At 35.6% G+C, this 15,396-nt stretch overlaps 2 protein-coding genes across 2 annotated transcripts; both read right to left on the reverse strand.

Annotated features, from left to right (window-relative positions):
• Positions 1 to 5,395: 5,395 nt before the first annotated feature.
• Positions 5,396 to 9,306, reverse strand: arl4aa (ADP-ribosylation factor-like 4aa). The gene is made up of 2 exons (XM_051862690.1): positions 9,181 to 9,306; positions 5,396 to 6,351 (listed from the first exon to the last, which is right to left on the reverse strand). The coding sequence occupies exon 2, from the start codon at positions 6,267 to 6,269 to the stop codon at positions 5,661 to 5,663; it is 609 nt and encodes a 202-aa protein (XP_051718650.1). The 5' UTR covers positions 6,270 to 6,351; positions 9,181 to 9,306; the 3' UTR covers positions 5,396 to 5,660.
• A 438-nt stretch (positions 9,307 to 9,744) lies between these two features.
• Positions 9,745 to 11,987, reverse strand: si:dkey-30e9.6 (uncharacterized protein LOC564083 homolog). Its single transcript, XM_051862686.1, has 5 exons — positions 11,725 to 11,987; positions 10,990 to 11,471; positions 10,801 to 10,885; positions 10,433 to 10,575; positions 9,745 to 10,342 (listed from the first exon to the last, which is right to left on the reverse strand). The coding sequence occupies exons 2-5, from the start codon at positions 11,416 to 11,418 to the stop codon at positions 10,262 to 10,264; spliced, it is 738 nt and encodes a 245-aa protein (XP_051718646.1). The 5' UTR covers positions 11,419 to 11,471; positions 11,725 to 11,987; the 3' UTR covers positions 9,745 to 10,261.
• Between the last annotated feature and the right edge of the window lie 3,409 nt (positions 11,988 to 15,396).

Genomic DNA, 15,396 nt, shown 5'->3' on the forward strand with positions numbered 1-15,396 from the left:
TGGGTAACTGTTTGTCTCACAAGTACACTACTGTAGGCAGGCAAGACCTGTTTATACAGGTATCTGCATTAAACTTGTATTATAAAGCTAAATTATTCACTCAAAAAAAGAAAATTCATTCATCAGTACTCAAACTCATGTCATTCCAAACAGACACTTCTTTCAGAAACATTAAAATATCTTACCGATCCCAAACTTTTGAGTGTATATATAAATGTATTATTCTAACTATTTTAAAGGGTTAGTTCACCCAAAAATGAAAATTCTGTCATTAATTACTCACCCTCGTGCCGTTTTACACCCGTAAGACCTTCGTTAATCTTCGGAACACAAATTAATATTTTTTTTTTTTTTTGATGGCTCCGTGAGGCCTACATAGAGAGCAATGACATTTCCTCTCTCAAGATCCATTAATGTACTAAAAACATATTTAGTACAGTGGTTCAATATTAATATTATAAAGCGACGAGAATATTTTTGGTGCCCCAAAAAAAACAAAATAACGACTTATTTAGTGATGGCCGATTTCAAAACACTGCTTCAGGAAGATTCGGAGCGTTATGAATCAGCATGTCGAATCATGATTCGGATCGCGTGTTAAACTGCCAAACTGCTGAAATCACGTGACTTTGGCGCTCCGAACTGCGGATTCGACACACTGATTCATAACGCTCCGAAGCTTCCTGAAGCAGTGTTTTGAATTCGGCCATCACTAAATAAGTCGTTATTTTGTTTTTTTTGGTGCACCAAAAATATTCTCGTCACTTTATAATATTAATATTGAACCACTGTACTAAATATGTTTTTAGTACATTAATGGATCTTGAGAGAGGAAATGTCATTGCTCCCTATGTAGGCCTCACGGAGCCATCGGATTTAAACAAAAATATCTCAATTTGCGTTCCGAAGATTAACAAAGGTCTTACGGGTCTGTAACACCATGAGGGTGAGTAATAAATGACAGAATTTTCATTTTTGGGTGAACTAACCCTTTAAATTCACCTGGTGTCCCACAAAGAAAATGAGTAAACATGGGATATAATCTCATTCATGACATTCCTTTGATCGTTATCTCGGATGAAAAAAATTGTACAGGCATCTAAAACACTTGCATATACTGTAAACATTTTTTCTGACACCACATTGTGTGAAAATGATTGTGATTGTGCTGATTGTGTATCTGTTTCTACATGCATGCTGACTCATTCTTAAACTGAATTTCTATTGCAAAATATTGTTAAATACTTGGTATTGCTGAGATCTGTAGAGACCTGTCTATTGAGCAGTTACCAGTCAACAGAAAAAACAACCAGTATTGCTCAGTTCGGTTGTGCTTTTAAAAAGGGGGGGTAGGCTTTATGTACATCTGTTTTCCATGGCAAAAGTCTTAAAGTCATTTATCTGATAACTCAGAGTTTTTTTTTACCTTTTGACTTCCTCGAACTAAAGGTTAAAAAAGTTTTTTGAGACTATCACTTGTCAGCTAAACTAATTTTAGCAAAGCATTCTACATAAACAGCACGGAGAAAAAAGGAGGGAGAAATTCACACCAAAAAAAAAAAAAAAAGCACATTGCTCTGAAGAACAAAACTAGTCGGACTTGACTGAGTTGTTCTTTTACTCACAGAAGGTTCTCTTTGCTAGCTACTTTTTCCCTGACATACACCACTAACAAATACTTTCCTCATACTACAGCATTAATTAATGAGTTAAATTCTTTTCTGTAATTATGTGGCATGACAGATTAAATAACTCACTTACAAGAACCATCTATTGTTATTTGGTAACACTATCTGCACAAAGACAAATGCAGCACTGTGTAAACTGTACAGAAAAACCTACCATTGTGACAATGGAAATACTATCGCAGGAAATACTTCCATCACTACACTTACTGAGCGATATGGACATGAAATGTTTATGCCATATCTTTTCTATATAATTAAGTGAAAGGGGTCAGTAGGATTTATAAAAAAAAAAAAAAAAAAAAAAAATTTACTTTTATTCAGCAAGGAGGCAAATGATCGAAAGCGACAGTAAAGACTTTTACATTGTCACAAAAAAACCTCCATTTCAAATAAATGCTGTTCTTTTGAATTTTATTCATTAAAAAATCCTCAAATATTAAGCAGCATAACTGTTTTCAACAAGAAAATGTTTCTTGAGCAGCAAATCATTATGATTTCTGAAGGATCATGTGACTCTGAAGACTGTAGTAATGAAAATTCAGCTTTACATCACATGAATAAATTACATTTTAAAATATATTACATAGGAAATGGCTATTTTAAATTCTAAAAATATTTTACTGTATTTTGATCAAATGGATGCAGTCTAGATGAGTATAAGCTTCTTTCAAAAACATTAAAAAAAAAAAAAAAAATCTTACTAACCCCAATCTTTTAAATATTTTCAAGCAATACCTTTAAAAACCTATATTTACAATTAAATTTAACAAGATGTTTACTGTGATTTTACTAATTTTCATTACTTCCACAGGTCCAAAAATCACTATTTTAAATAACACATTCAGGTTTTCCATGACCGTGGGAACCCAGATACCAATGTTTCTTTGAGACAAGCACCAGCTAGCTCTCAATGCAGTATTGCTTAGACTGGACCAGACATGGCTGGACCAACGAACATCATGATGAATACAGTCCTTATGACAACTAAAGCCTTAAGGATTAAATGCAATCAGTATTTACCATGCTAAACAAGATTAAGATCTTTGTGGTGATCACATTATCTGTGGCAGCACACTGATATAAACCAGACATTTGTGATTACAGAACATGGTGTTTACTTAGTTCTAAAAGACCAAAACATTACTTATTTAGCTCATAAAGTCTCTTAATCACATGATGTTTGTCAAAATGAACACTGAGTTGCAGCACTCTTTTGAACCCACTGAGAATTATTTTTCAGACAAAAGGACTGGGGAAAACAGCTACTAGACCTCCATCTACCCCGACCTCATCCTTCAAGCTGGAATGAGATGAGAGCAGAGCTGAACAAAAGCAGTCTGCCAACACACTGTCATCAGATACAGACGGGGTGGGGGAGTGAAGGGGGGCCTGCATGGAGAGCCAGGTCGCTACACCTCTCTCTTTCCCACAAAATCTCATAGACTGCACTGCAGGGTTTCTGAGATAACTGAACACAAGCTCACAGTTTTCCTTGAAACAATGTCTAAAACTGCTTGTAACAAGTGAAAGTGTCAACCATTGCTTAAAAAAGCATTTTGGACTTCTAGAAAAGTGCCATTATAACAAAAAAGACTCCCTCTTTCTCTGTTAGACTCTATTCTTTTACAAGCAGTCACATGATAATCTGCTCTTTTTTTGTTCCCCAGTATAAACAAAAATTTGCAGGAAAAATAGGTCTGCATAATGAACCGAGGGCTAGATAAAGTATAAAAATGCATGAATGTCATTGCAGTAGATACAAAATAAGTATTTTTGTGTGAAAATTAACGAAAACAAAAAATGTATAGTTAGTTCTGAGAAAATGCCTGTAAACAGATGCCATTTGGTTTGATATTTTATATTTTAACCAATGAAATTGATAAATTTTAAGTTTGGTTGAAGTGTACAAAAGTGATTTTGGGTTTCCATATCCTACAGGTGCGATACTGACCTGCAGTTCAGTATCAGTCTAGTGAAAGTGTGGGAATGGAAACTGCACTGCAGATTTTTTCCAGTCTGTCACCATCCCAGCTCAGCATTACTGACATCAATGGAATGGGGGGAAGAGTCCCAGTCGCTCTGGATTTACGAGTCAGGACTGGAATTTAGGGACGCATGTGATACACAGCAGACAAATCCTATAAATCCCCTCCAGTTGGACTATTTGAGTGCTTCTGATGCCTGCAAAGGTGGATGCATCATAGATAAAGGATCATTTCTTATCTGAAGTCTTGTAATGTACGATAAATGGGCATTTGCTTTCCATTCTCACCTTAGTGTTACTGAACCAAAGAAGAATGTGGTGGTGCAAGGCTCCAACTCATGCACTTTAAAGGGATGAGTTAAAGGGATGGTTTACCCAAAAATAACAATTCAGTCATTTACTCATCATCATGTTCCAAATCTGTATGACAATTACTGTAAAATAACCAGGGACAGAAGCTTTCATGCTTTAAAAGTGACACAAAAGCACCATGAAAGTATCATAAAAGCTGTCCATATAACTCATGCTGTACATTCTAAGTTTTCTAATGCCATAAAATAAGGAATGCACCAATATTAAAATTCTGGCCCATACTGGGGTGCGTTTCCCAAAAGCATCGTTAGCCAACTAACATTGCAAGTTCCATCGTTACTAACATAGTTCAACGATTTGGTGTTTCCCAAAACCATAGTTCAAACGAACATTCGCAAACTTGTGTGGTTGGAAGGACAGCTCTTGAGCTGTGGTTAGAAGCATAGTTTCTTGTTTATATGACGCGTGGACTTAATTGTTATCTTGAGCAAAATAAGCGAGCTGACATTAAGTACAATGTATATCTTTTATTTCGAATATATACAAACGTACATATTTACATATTTTAGTTTGTCAAGAGATTTTAAGCACCGTTTTTGAAGAGTGTGCATGTGCGTACGTGCTCTGGTACGTAAGAATGAGCCTATAATTGAATCTGGAAATAAAGCAAAATAACTGAGAAAAATGAGAATTAGTCCTCAGATGCCATATCCGTAATTTATAGCAAAAAATCTAGCATTAATTTGATTTCAAACAGATTAATTTAAAGAAGTTTTTACTTTTTTTCACTAACATGGCTGAACAACAGGTTTGCGACAATACGGTTTCGGGAAACAGTCGTGACTAGCTAGTTGATTTGTTCAACGATGCATCGTACTATGGTAGTGAAGCAGCGAGTTACGTCACTGTACGGGAAACGCACCCCTGATTAATGAATAACCAATAAATGCTCATATTGAAATTCTTTACTATTTTGTATAAATAAAGCAAAAAATTAAAAATCAATTTAGAAAGTGCAGTATGAAAAATGGATATAAATTTTGAGATTTGCCGAAGATTACATTTAACAGTGTTATTAAAATATTAGCGTTTTTAAAGATTAAGTATATGTAATATAAATGTAAAAATGCATGCACAATTAAATATCCAATATCGATACAAATAAGTTTCTCGACGGATAAAAGATATAGCTTGTGATATATTGCATCCCCACATACAATAGCTTTGTGTGAGGAACAGACTGAAATTTAAGACGTTATTCAGTTTAAAATAACATGAACATGAGTAAATGACAGTTTTTTCATTGTTAGGTAAGGTATTCCTCTATTATGATAGTATAAGGAAAAATTACCTGACCCTAAAATGAAAAAAATACTTAAAAGTCTCATTGTGTGCAAGTATTACGTGACAATTTAGAATAAACAAAGAAAGCCCCTTTATTGCAAATAAACATTCTAAATAAAACCTACAACACCAATCATCCTTCAGTGTAATAATTCAAAAAAAACTTTATATTAAGATTATATTTCTAAGTGATAGTAAACAACCAGAGAAGTAAACAAGAAAGTAAACAACTAAAGTGCGTGTTGGTTCTAACCAAATCTGGGCACATTAAAATGACAGTTCACAACCATTAAACTGTAATTGTTCTTTTCTCCTCCGTTTATATAATACATTTACGGTCTATTTTTCTGTTTTTGCTGTTTGAGCATCTTTCTTCGTTTTAGGATCATGTCATGAAGTCTTTCGAGTCCCTCTTTGAGGCCATCACCAATGATGGCGCAGGTGGGCTGCAGGTGCCACGGCGTAGAGGGTCCCAGTTCATTGAGCGCCAGCATGGTCTCTATCTGTGACAGTGACAGAGCCTGTCTCAAGTCCTGCTTGTTAGCAATAATCAGCACAGGCACTCCTTGATTTTCAGTGGAGCGGGCGATTTTGTAAAGCTCAGTCTTAGCCTCTTCCATCCTTTCTGCGTCTAGAGAGTCCACAACAAACATGATGCCATCCGCACATCGTGTATAGGACTTCCAGAGAGGGCGCAGTTTCTCATGGCCGCCAACGTCCCAAAAGTGAAACGTCACTGTCTGTGAGTCTCCGACAGCTACTCTGACTTTCTCCGCATTGAAACCTTTGGTGGGGACAGTGTTGACAAACTCATTGAACTGCAGACGGTACAGCACCGTTGTTTTGCCTGCAGAGTCCAGACCCAGGATAGAGATGTGAAGAGAATTAAAGAATGGAAGACTGGAAAGAAAGTTGGGTTGCTCCGATATTCCGTTCCCCATTTCCCTCAGGAGTGTGAGAACAACACAAGTTTAGGATGATGTTCCATAGGTCCAAAACCCCAGTTGCACATCCAATGCGTGCCTAGAAGTTCATACATAGGCACATGGTGGTTTTTAAATGGTGATTGAATGATCTAGTACAATTTGCATGGTTGCATTATGACAATTAATTATTTGTCAGGATCTGTTTTAATTACTGTCCCACTTTATCTTTACATGTCAAACAAAATTAGACTTTCAGGTAAAGTGGGTTACTTCTAGCACGTGATCATAAATCATTATACTGTTATGAGCTTTCATGGCATAGTAGACCATATCAAACAATGGTTTCAACATAGTTTGTCCAAATGGATCTAATTTAAGACTGACTACCAGCTGGTCAGGGTTAAACTAACATGGTAGACTTTGCTTAAGCTGGTTAGTGCTGGTAAACCACTATACACATTAAAGGGTTAGTTCACCCAAAAATGAAATTTCTGTCATTATTAAGTAGTGTTGTCAAAAGTACCGGTACTTCGGTACCAAGTCGGTACTGAAATTTTGAAAATGTGACGATACCAGCATTTCTGTAGTACTGGTAGCACCGAGAATCCGGGTATATTCGGTACTCACTGATAGGGCTGTGGCAGTATTTACTTGAATATGACACGAGTGAAGCACAAAGCTTTGTTTACAAAAGAAATAATAGGTTAGCAATTAAACGTGACATCGCAGCCATGGAAACATTTTGGTTCATGCCGAATGAGAGAGGTACGTGAGTCCATAAATTTAAGCTTTGTATTCTGTTTTGTGAATCACGATCTGGTCACCCGATTATCAGAGAATTTAACAATATTCCATTAGTTATTCCACTGAACATGGAATATCTGTTTCTTTTCCCAAATCTTAACTCACGCACGGGATTATAACGTTTCTTCCTTTCGTTCGCTTTTAGGCCTATTATAGGCTATTCGCATTCTTTACTGTGGTAAAGTAGAAAAAACACCGTAGGACAGAATCCTTTTCGCTTGCACGTCAGTTTCAATTTAACACAGTTTGTGCTTGTTATTAGACTTCATAAGGCGCGTCAAGTTTATTTGTATAGCGCTTTTCACACATGCTGGTAATTTTTACTTTCGCTTTCCTGGGCAGCACTAAATCAAATATAGCCTAAATGTGTGAAGATAACTCACTCTTCAGACCATTTACAACAAGTGTCAGTTTCTTGTAACATCAGGAGATAACATGAAGATATTATTAAAGCGAAATGGTCTCTTTCCTGCTCGTGTCCCACATCCCTCTCAAAGAGCAGAGCAGTAGGCTATATGACGCATCTTTGTGTAGAAATAAAAAACGAATGTTTTTTTTTAAATAATATTTATCTTTCTTATTATTTAGGTTACCATTATTTACGGATATTTATTTCAGTTTTACAGGCTGTAGTGTGTCATTTCATTGAAGGAATAGCTAAAATAAACACGCACGTCTGTTACAAAATGGATGTTTGAGCGTTTATTTATTTTTTTTATATTTCAAAATTTATTTCATTATATATATACACACACGCTCCAAATATTTATATATATGATTACCATATTTAATATGTTTTGAAATAGTAAAATAGTTACAACAGATTTTGCTGTGGTACCGAAACTGGGAACGAGAACCATAACATTTTTATGGTATTGGTACCGACTACTGGAATTTTGGTACCGTGACAACACTATTATTAAGTTACACTCATGTCGTCCCAAACCCCTAAGACCTTCGTTCATCTTCAGAACACAAATGAAGATATTTTTGATGAAATCCGAGGGTTTTTATTTTATTTTATTTCATTTTCTATTTTAACAGTGTCTTTACTACCTTTCTGGACCTCAAAAGGTGCAATGACATTGCTGCCGTGTGGTTCAGAAACCCTCGGATTTCATCAAAAATATCTTCATTTGTGTTCCGAAGATGAACGAAGGTCTTACGGGCTTGGAACGACAGTAATTAATGACAGAAATGTCATTTTTGGGTTAACTAACTCTTTAATGTTCCAAACATCAACTTGACCACCTTAAGCTGATATGAAACGGATTTTCGTAGAAATGCAATTCCAATGTTTACCACTTTTCATTGCAAAATATTGTTCAAAAGACATTTTGTAGCATTTCAGTAGCAGCTAACATATTTTTAACATTTTTTTTTTTTTTATAAATTATAAACTTCTGTCCCACTTTATCTGTAAGAAAAGGTTACAAGCAGTGTCTAAATGTGTACTTTAAAATAAAATTACATTAAATGTTATTTTTTTATATATTTCCAGTACATTTAGGAGGGTATAGTATCATAAACAAACTCAAAGTCTATATAAAGGTATATAAAATATATCAATACTCCATTACAACCAAAATCTCGCAATATTTCATAGTATTTCGTCATAGTTCATCTAACTTGTACAAATTTCGAGAAGGAGCATTTATTTAATGTAAAAATGATATTAATATTAACATACATTTGCAAACCCACAAGATCTCAGTACGCAATATTATTATCTCATGACGCAATATTCCCTAGAAACTGATAAACAGGGTGGTCTAACAATGAAAGTGAACGCGATAAGAGAGCTCTGGTGAGCACGTAGTTTCACTCCACCTGTCAAAACGAAACTTTTCTGAATGCAACGAAGGCGTCCTATTTATCCATCCGAAAAAGTGACTAATATATCCGTATATAAATATTACCTTAATCGAAGTGACAGCAGCTCTGGAGAAAGATTGTGGATGTTTAAAGCGCATGAACCACAGCTCGCGCCTTGGGGCAGTATAATGAATTAATCACGATGCGACGACAAAACTAGCTTTTATAGAAAATAAAGATGATTCTGTATCCCTTATCTGTAGGTAAAAGTTTTAAAACTAAACTCACAGTCGCCCATTCAACTTACCGTTCAGACTTCGCACTTCGCTAGAAAGCGTCATTCATTAACGCCCTAGCAGCTCTGCTCTGCGCGCCGCTGACTGACTGGAGAAGCGCGCGCCTGAACTCACGCGCACACGCAGCTCATTTGTTTACCTTTAAAATGATTGGTCAACGAAGGACATGCGCCCATAATGAATGCAAAGAGACACACGAGAAAGCTACAAGTCCTTATAGTTTAAATTTCTCATGATATGAAACATATATTTAAAAAATATAGCCTGTATTAAGACATTTATTAATATTAAAGCAAAATTTAATTTACATCTCGTTTGTAACTGGTGGATCCAAAATGGTCAATATTCATGCATTTTATTCATATTTCATGTTAATCATTTATGGCTTATGATTTATCAATATTACTTTTGATTTCATATATTCATGTACTCCTACTCCATATATTAATCCTCATCATATTTTCAAGTATTTACTCTTTATTGTACTTTTTATGGTTATTATTCATTGACCTTGGTCAAAAATTGACCTTTTCTTATTAGACCAAAGCATAAGTTTGAGTGGGATGTAAATTTCCCTATGCTTATGGTACAAAATGGATGTTGATGGTTTAGCTTTTTCCTTTGCTTTCCTTTGCTTTTCTTTGCTCTTCTGCTTCTTCTCTTCTATCTCTCATTTCATTCTGCAAATGTCTTAGTTTTGTTCCTTCTTTCTGTATATTCTGATCTTCATCTATTAGATACAATACTCTGGATTTTACAATACTCTAGATTTTGTTATTAACTATTAATTACTCAATTAATCTGTCTCTATAACGTTTAATTAATAAATTTGTTATTCCTTATTCAAATTTAATCTCTGACATAATCATTGCTGGACTGCCTGGATCTCATTTTCTCAAGTTTTTGCATCAGTAACATTTCTATTAATGCAGTGGTTACATTTATTTTGTTTGTGCAATAAAAAAAAACAACATCTTTGCCTGTTTGTACAGTTTATCAACAGAAAGCAAGTGTGTAATAAACAACTATAATAATGTGAGTGACAATAAACAGCAAACTTGGCAACCTTCTTTCTTTTCTCTTAAAACAGATTCATTTCCTCCAGGAGTTGGTCAACTTTTCTTCAATTCGGTCCATTAAGGCACTATATACACCTCTTCTGCGGCGATATCTCTGTGATACAGAAAGTAAAATGTTTCCAAAAAAGTTAATAAATCTGTTAATTGCTAGAAGATAAAATATGAGTGTTCTCTCCATGCTCACTGTATAAGATGCAGATTTTGGGGGCCATGGCGTCTTTGGTAGTATGAGCCTTGGGTCCCATTTAAGCTCTTCCGGTTTGAAAGTGTCTATTTTGCTCACTGTGTTTCTGTGAGGAGGGTTCAGGTCAGGATGAATGTCAGTGACTGTTGAGACATTGAAATAAAATGCAAAGCTTATCAGTAATGTATGTTGGGTTACTGGGTGGTTTCAAAGACCTTTGTTCCATACAATGGTTTATTGCTTGTACAGTGGAAACGCAATGGCAATAATATGCAACACAATTCATACCAACCCAATGTTCAATGTTGGAAAAACCATTCATATTTCTCTCAGTTTTAAGGCGTGATGTCTTAGTGAAAATAATTCACCTGCTTTTAGGCATTGAGACTTTAAGAACAAGCAGTCTGGGTCCTTTTCCACAGAAGTCACCATGTCTGGCATTCCCTCAGCACACTGCAATCGCATAAGGAGTGTTTAAATGTCTCATAAAGACTGTCATCTAGTGTTGATACAGTGCAGTGCAGATAATATAAGCAATAATCTTTATACAAACTTACAGGTCTGAAGTTGTGAGGTTTGGGATTTTTGTAAGGCCCGACAGGATTCGTCCCTGCTCTTACAAACAGCAGTTTTGTCTCTAGCGAGTCTGGTGGTTTGTAGCACGTGATAAATGGTTGTTCTTTATGTGGAGATAATATTGAAGGAGTAACATCCTTAATCTTTTCCAAAACAAAAGATGTTTGTTCCACACTATCATTTGATTTAACCAGGTGAATGTTTTTGCTCTTAATCCGTGGCAAACCCACAGATCTGTAGAGTTTTGGGGTGAAGTCAGGAGCTTTCACGTTCCATGGATCAAGGGGAACCACTTGTGGTGGAACGAGTCCACAACTCCGGCTCGAGATCAAGTTTTGACTCACAGAAAAGAGCAACTTTCTTCTGAGGTCAAAAGACGTGGTAGTATCCAAAAGCTCAGGAAGATTCATTGTGAATAAGTCATGTTCAGAGCAATGATCTGAGACCAAACATGTAGCCTATACTGTATAAGAACATAACCTTTTCAGTGCACCAACAATTTCATTTAATCTCATTTACAGTTATAGATAAATGCCATTATATATGCAAAAGCAGGAGCAAGATGATGACTTACAGTAGGAGATAGAAATGTAATTATATATAAAAATATAGCTAAAATATTAATGTTAATAAGAATAAATAACATAAAAACAAAACTAAGTTTTAATAAATAAATGCATAGATAGATAGAATTCTTAAAATCAAGGTCAACTTACCTTTCTTGCAGCAGAGTGGCTGTCATTCAGCCATGACTAAGTAGACAGTGAAGAGTTCAAATTGCTGTGCTTGATCAAAAAAATTAAAGCCAGCTCAGCATGAAGCATTGGATACAACAAAAAGAGGTTGCCAGGCAGCAAGAGTTTCAAGTTCTCATTCAGAGACTGCATGTGGACAGAGCACAGTGGGGACATTGTTGAGGAAACAAAGAGAAGCCTTAGCAACCATCAAACTATGAATTAAAGTCACTTTAAGTATGAAACATTTTATTGCAAGGGATACCAATGAGTTATATCTTCAGTTATCAAATATATATATATATAATATACAATTGATTTATATAACTGACAATACTACTGTGTGTATGTGCAAAAAAAAAAAGGCAAAAAAAGATTTATATTTATTCTTTTTAAAGTTTTTAGCAATTGCAACAAATAGCAAATGTTCATATTTTATTTCTTTCATGTTCATTTTGGGATTTTTGGCCTAAATGACTTCTATTTCATTGTTGTTAAGTGTTTCGGACGTTGCTTTTGTGTTTTGTAGTAAGTTGATGCAAAAGTTCAAATTGTACTTTCAAATCAAAACCAGCAGAGGGTAGCAATCAACTCATTTAAAGACTCATGCTGCGTCCCAATTCGATTACTTATACTCTTTCTGTGAACAAAAAGTACATGCTTTTGAGTGTGTAGCAAAAGAGTAGACAAGCTTTGGGACATACTATCACGTCATACAATTGCGTCTTTGCTCTCAGTCGCATCCTGTCACTGGCCTGTCAATCATCTTACATCCTCCACCACATTTCATTTAGTTATTTTCCTACCGTATCGGAGAGAAATGCAGTACCACATTGATTTGAAGTCGTGGGTCTTACATGTGGAGAACTCTCCTCATATTAATGCATAATGATGCATTTAAAAGTTAATGGCCAATCGGATCTTTATAAAAGTCCACATTGGTATTGCAGATGAAATATAACACGGTTAACATTAAATAAATATTTTCTATCTGGTTGAACTGATTATTAGTCACTCAAACCTCTCAGCGTCGGTCGCGCGTATCCGAAATGTTTTGTAGTTTTTTTTTTTAACACTTTTTACTCGTGTTTGTAGTTCTGAACTGAATCTTCATCCAAAGTGCAATGGGTTGTGGGCAATATTAGCCTTTATAGTGTTCACGGATCCACACTTCGAAAATCTACCGGAAATAGTAGACCATCCGGGGACTTTTGGCATACTCTTTTCAACATACTATGCTTTGGGACACACTTATTTTAATCTCACATACTATTTAGGATGGATATATGGACATTGGGACGCAGGGTCTCTCTCTCTCTTTCTCTCTCTCAACCCATATTTCCACTTTTAAACATATAATTTGTCCTCTTCAACATCTACAAAACTTTAATATAACATAATTTATGGAATGGTAAAGCAAAATTTGGTAGCCAATATGCTCTGTAATAAAAGTAGTAGGCACTGGAAAGTAATTCTCTGTAATAGTAGGCCTATCTTTCCCCCGTCAAGATAGAGGCTGGGATGAGGAACAGATGAAGAAAACAGAGGATGCTAAGATATTGCAAATACATTTAGAGCATATAAAAATTCATCAACCGATCCAAACAAAAAAGGATTGTAAAAGATTAAGTGCTTAAAAGCCTTCAGTAAACTTAGAGTGGAAGGGTATTGACTTGACCTTGACTATATTTCTACTCCATATGAACTTTACATGAACATTTCAGAAAGAAGAAAGTTAACGGAGCTAAACCCAAGACTGTAACCAGTTGAGTCAGTGGGTCAAAGAGCACAGCTGGGTTTTATGGGGGTCATGTTTTAAAAGAGCAGAAACTCCTAACAGAAACTGTCTATTACACATAGAACAAGTCAGATATCCAGCTGGTAGGACAGCTAGGTTGGTCAACCCTTTATAAGATTGGTCTTGAGGTGCAACGAGAACCTGTTGAACAATGGAAATGAGTGTCTTAACCGAAGAGCATGTGGGGTATATGACCTCAGAACCATTGTAAAAGTTCAGACAAATAAACGCTCTAAATGAAAATGGTTCTAAACAGTACCAAATTAGGGTTCTTCGACTTTTTACAATAGCAGAACCCTTTTTGGTGCTAAATAAAACCCTTTTTATAAGGTTCCATAAAGAACCATGCTTTGAAAGTGCTATATAGGACCTTAATGGTGTTATTAATAACCTCTTTAATTATGGTTGGATGGTTGAGCTACAGAAAACCAGTAATAATGTGGCTTTGACAGTTACAGATTTGAAAAACAAAAAGGCTGGGAATAAATAAATCTAAACTATAACACAAAGAACCATTTCAGCATATAAAGGTTCTTCAGGACTGTTACGATGTTTAAAGAACCTTTAAAGGGACAGTTTACCCAAAAATGAAAATTTGATGTTTATCTGCTTACCCCCAGGGCATCCCAGATGTAGGTGACTTTGTTTCTTCAGTAGAACACAAATGATGATTTTTAACTCCAACTGTTGCAGTCTGTCAGTCGTATAATGCATGTCAATGGGAACTCCATCTATAAGAGTCAAAAAAACATGCACAGACAAATCCAAATTAAACCCTGCGGCTCGTGACGACACATTGATGTCCTAAGACACGAAACGATCAGTTTGTGCGAGAAACCGAACAGTATTTATATCATTTTTTACCTCTAATACACCACTATGTCCAACTGCCTTGAGCACGCGCACGGCATCCGGTGCGTGAGGTGTGTACGCGCTCTGGCGTAGTTTAAAGGATTAGTCCACTTTCAAATAAAATGTTCCTGATAATTTACTTACCCCCATGTCATCCAAGATGTTCATGTCTTTCTTTCTTTGGTCGAAAAGAAATTAAGGTTTTTGATGAAAACATTCCAGGATTATTCTCCTTATAGTGGACTTCAATGGTCTCCAAACAGTTGAAGGTCAAAATTACAGTTTCAGTGCAGCTTCAAAAGGCTTTAAATGATACCAGACGAGGAATAAGGGTCTTATCTAGCGAAACGATCGGTCATTTTCTACAAAAATACAAATATATATGCTTTATAAACACAAATGATCGGCTTGCACGTGCTTCCGCTTTCCGTATTCTTCAAAAAGCTTATGCTGTATGTCCTACGCCTTTCCTATTCAACTGACGGAAAAAACGGAACTGGTGCCGTGTTCGTTCCGTAAGTCCGTAAGTTCCGTAAGAGCCACAGGGTTTAATTTGGATTTGTCTGTGCATGTTTTTTTTACTCTCATAGATTGTGTTCCCATTGCCATGCATTATACCACTCACAGACTGCAACGGTTGGAGTTAAAAATCATCATTTGTGTTCTACTGAAGAAACAAAGTCACCTACATCTTGGATGCCCTGGGGGTAAGCAGATAAACATCAAATTTTCATTTTTGGGTGAACTATCCCTTTAAAGAGCCATCTTTTTTTTAGAGTGTATCATTCACACTCCTTTTAGTTTTGTCACATACAAAAGTACTACTCATCATTTCAAGTGACATGATTAGATGGACTATTCATTTTTTCTTAAAGGAATAGTTCACCCAAAAAGGAAAACTTTCAAAAGATTTTTACATTTGTAAAAGATCACTGTCATTATATATAAAGGGTTGTGTAAAGATTTTGCAAAAATGTTTCTTTTATTTTCCAGAATAAGAAATA

This window comes from Ctenopharyngodon idella, chromosome 15 (genome assembly GCF_019924925.1).
Source record: "Ctenopharyngodon idella isolate HZGC_01 chromosome 15, HZGC01, whole genome shotgun sequence".
Lineage (NCBI taxonomy): Eukaryota > Metazoa > Chordata > Actinopteri > Cypriniformes > Xenocyprididae > Ctenopharyngodon > Ctenopharyngodon idella.

Coding starts and splice junctions, on each gene's coding strand:
- arl4aa (XM_051862690.1), bottom strand. CDS start 6,269: ATGGGGAACGGAATATCGGAGCAACCCAACTTTCTTTCCAGTCTTCCA.
- si:dkey-30e9.6 (XM_051862686.1), bottom strand. CDS start 11,418: ATGAATCTTCCTGAGCTTTTGGATACTACCACGTCTTTTGACCTCAGA. Junction 10,576..10,800: donor GTCTCAATGCCTAAAAGCAG/GTGAATTATTTT, acceptor ATGTCTCAACAG/TCACTGACATTCATCCTGAC. Junction 10,343..10,432: donor CAAAATCTGCATCTTATACA/GTGAGCATGGAG, acceptor TCTGTATCACAG/AGATATCGCCGCAGAAGAGG.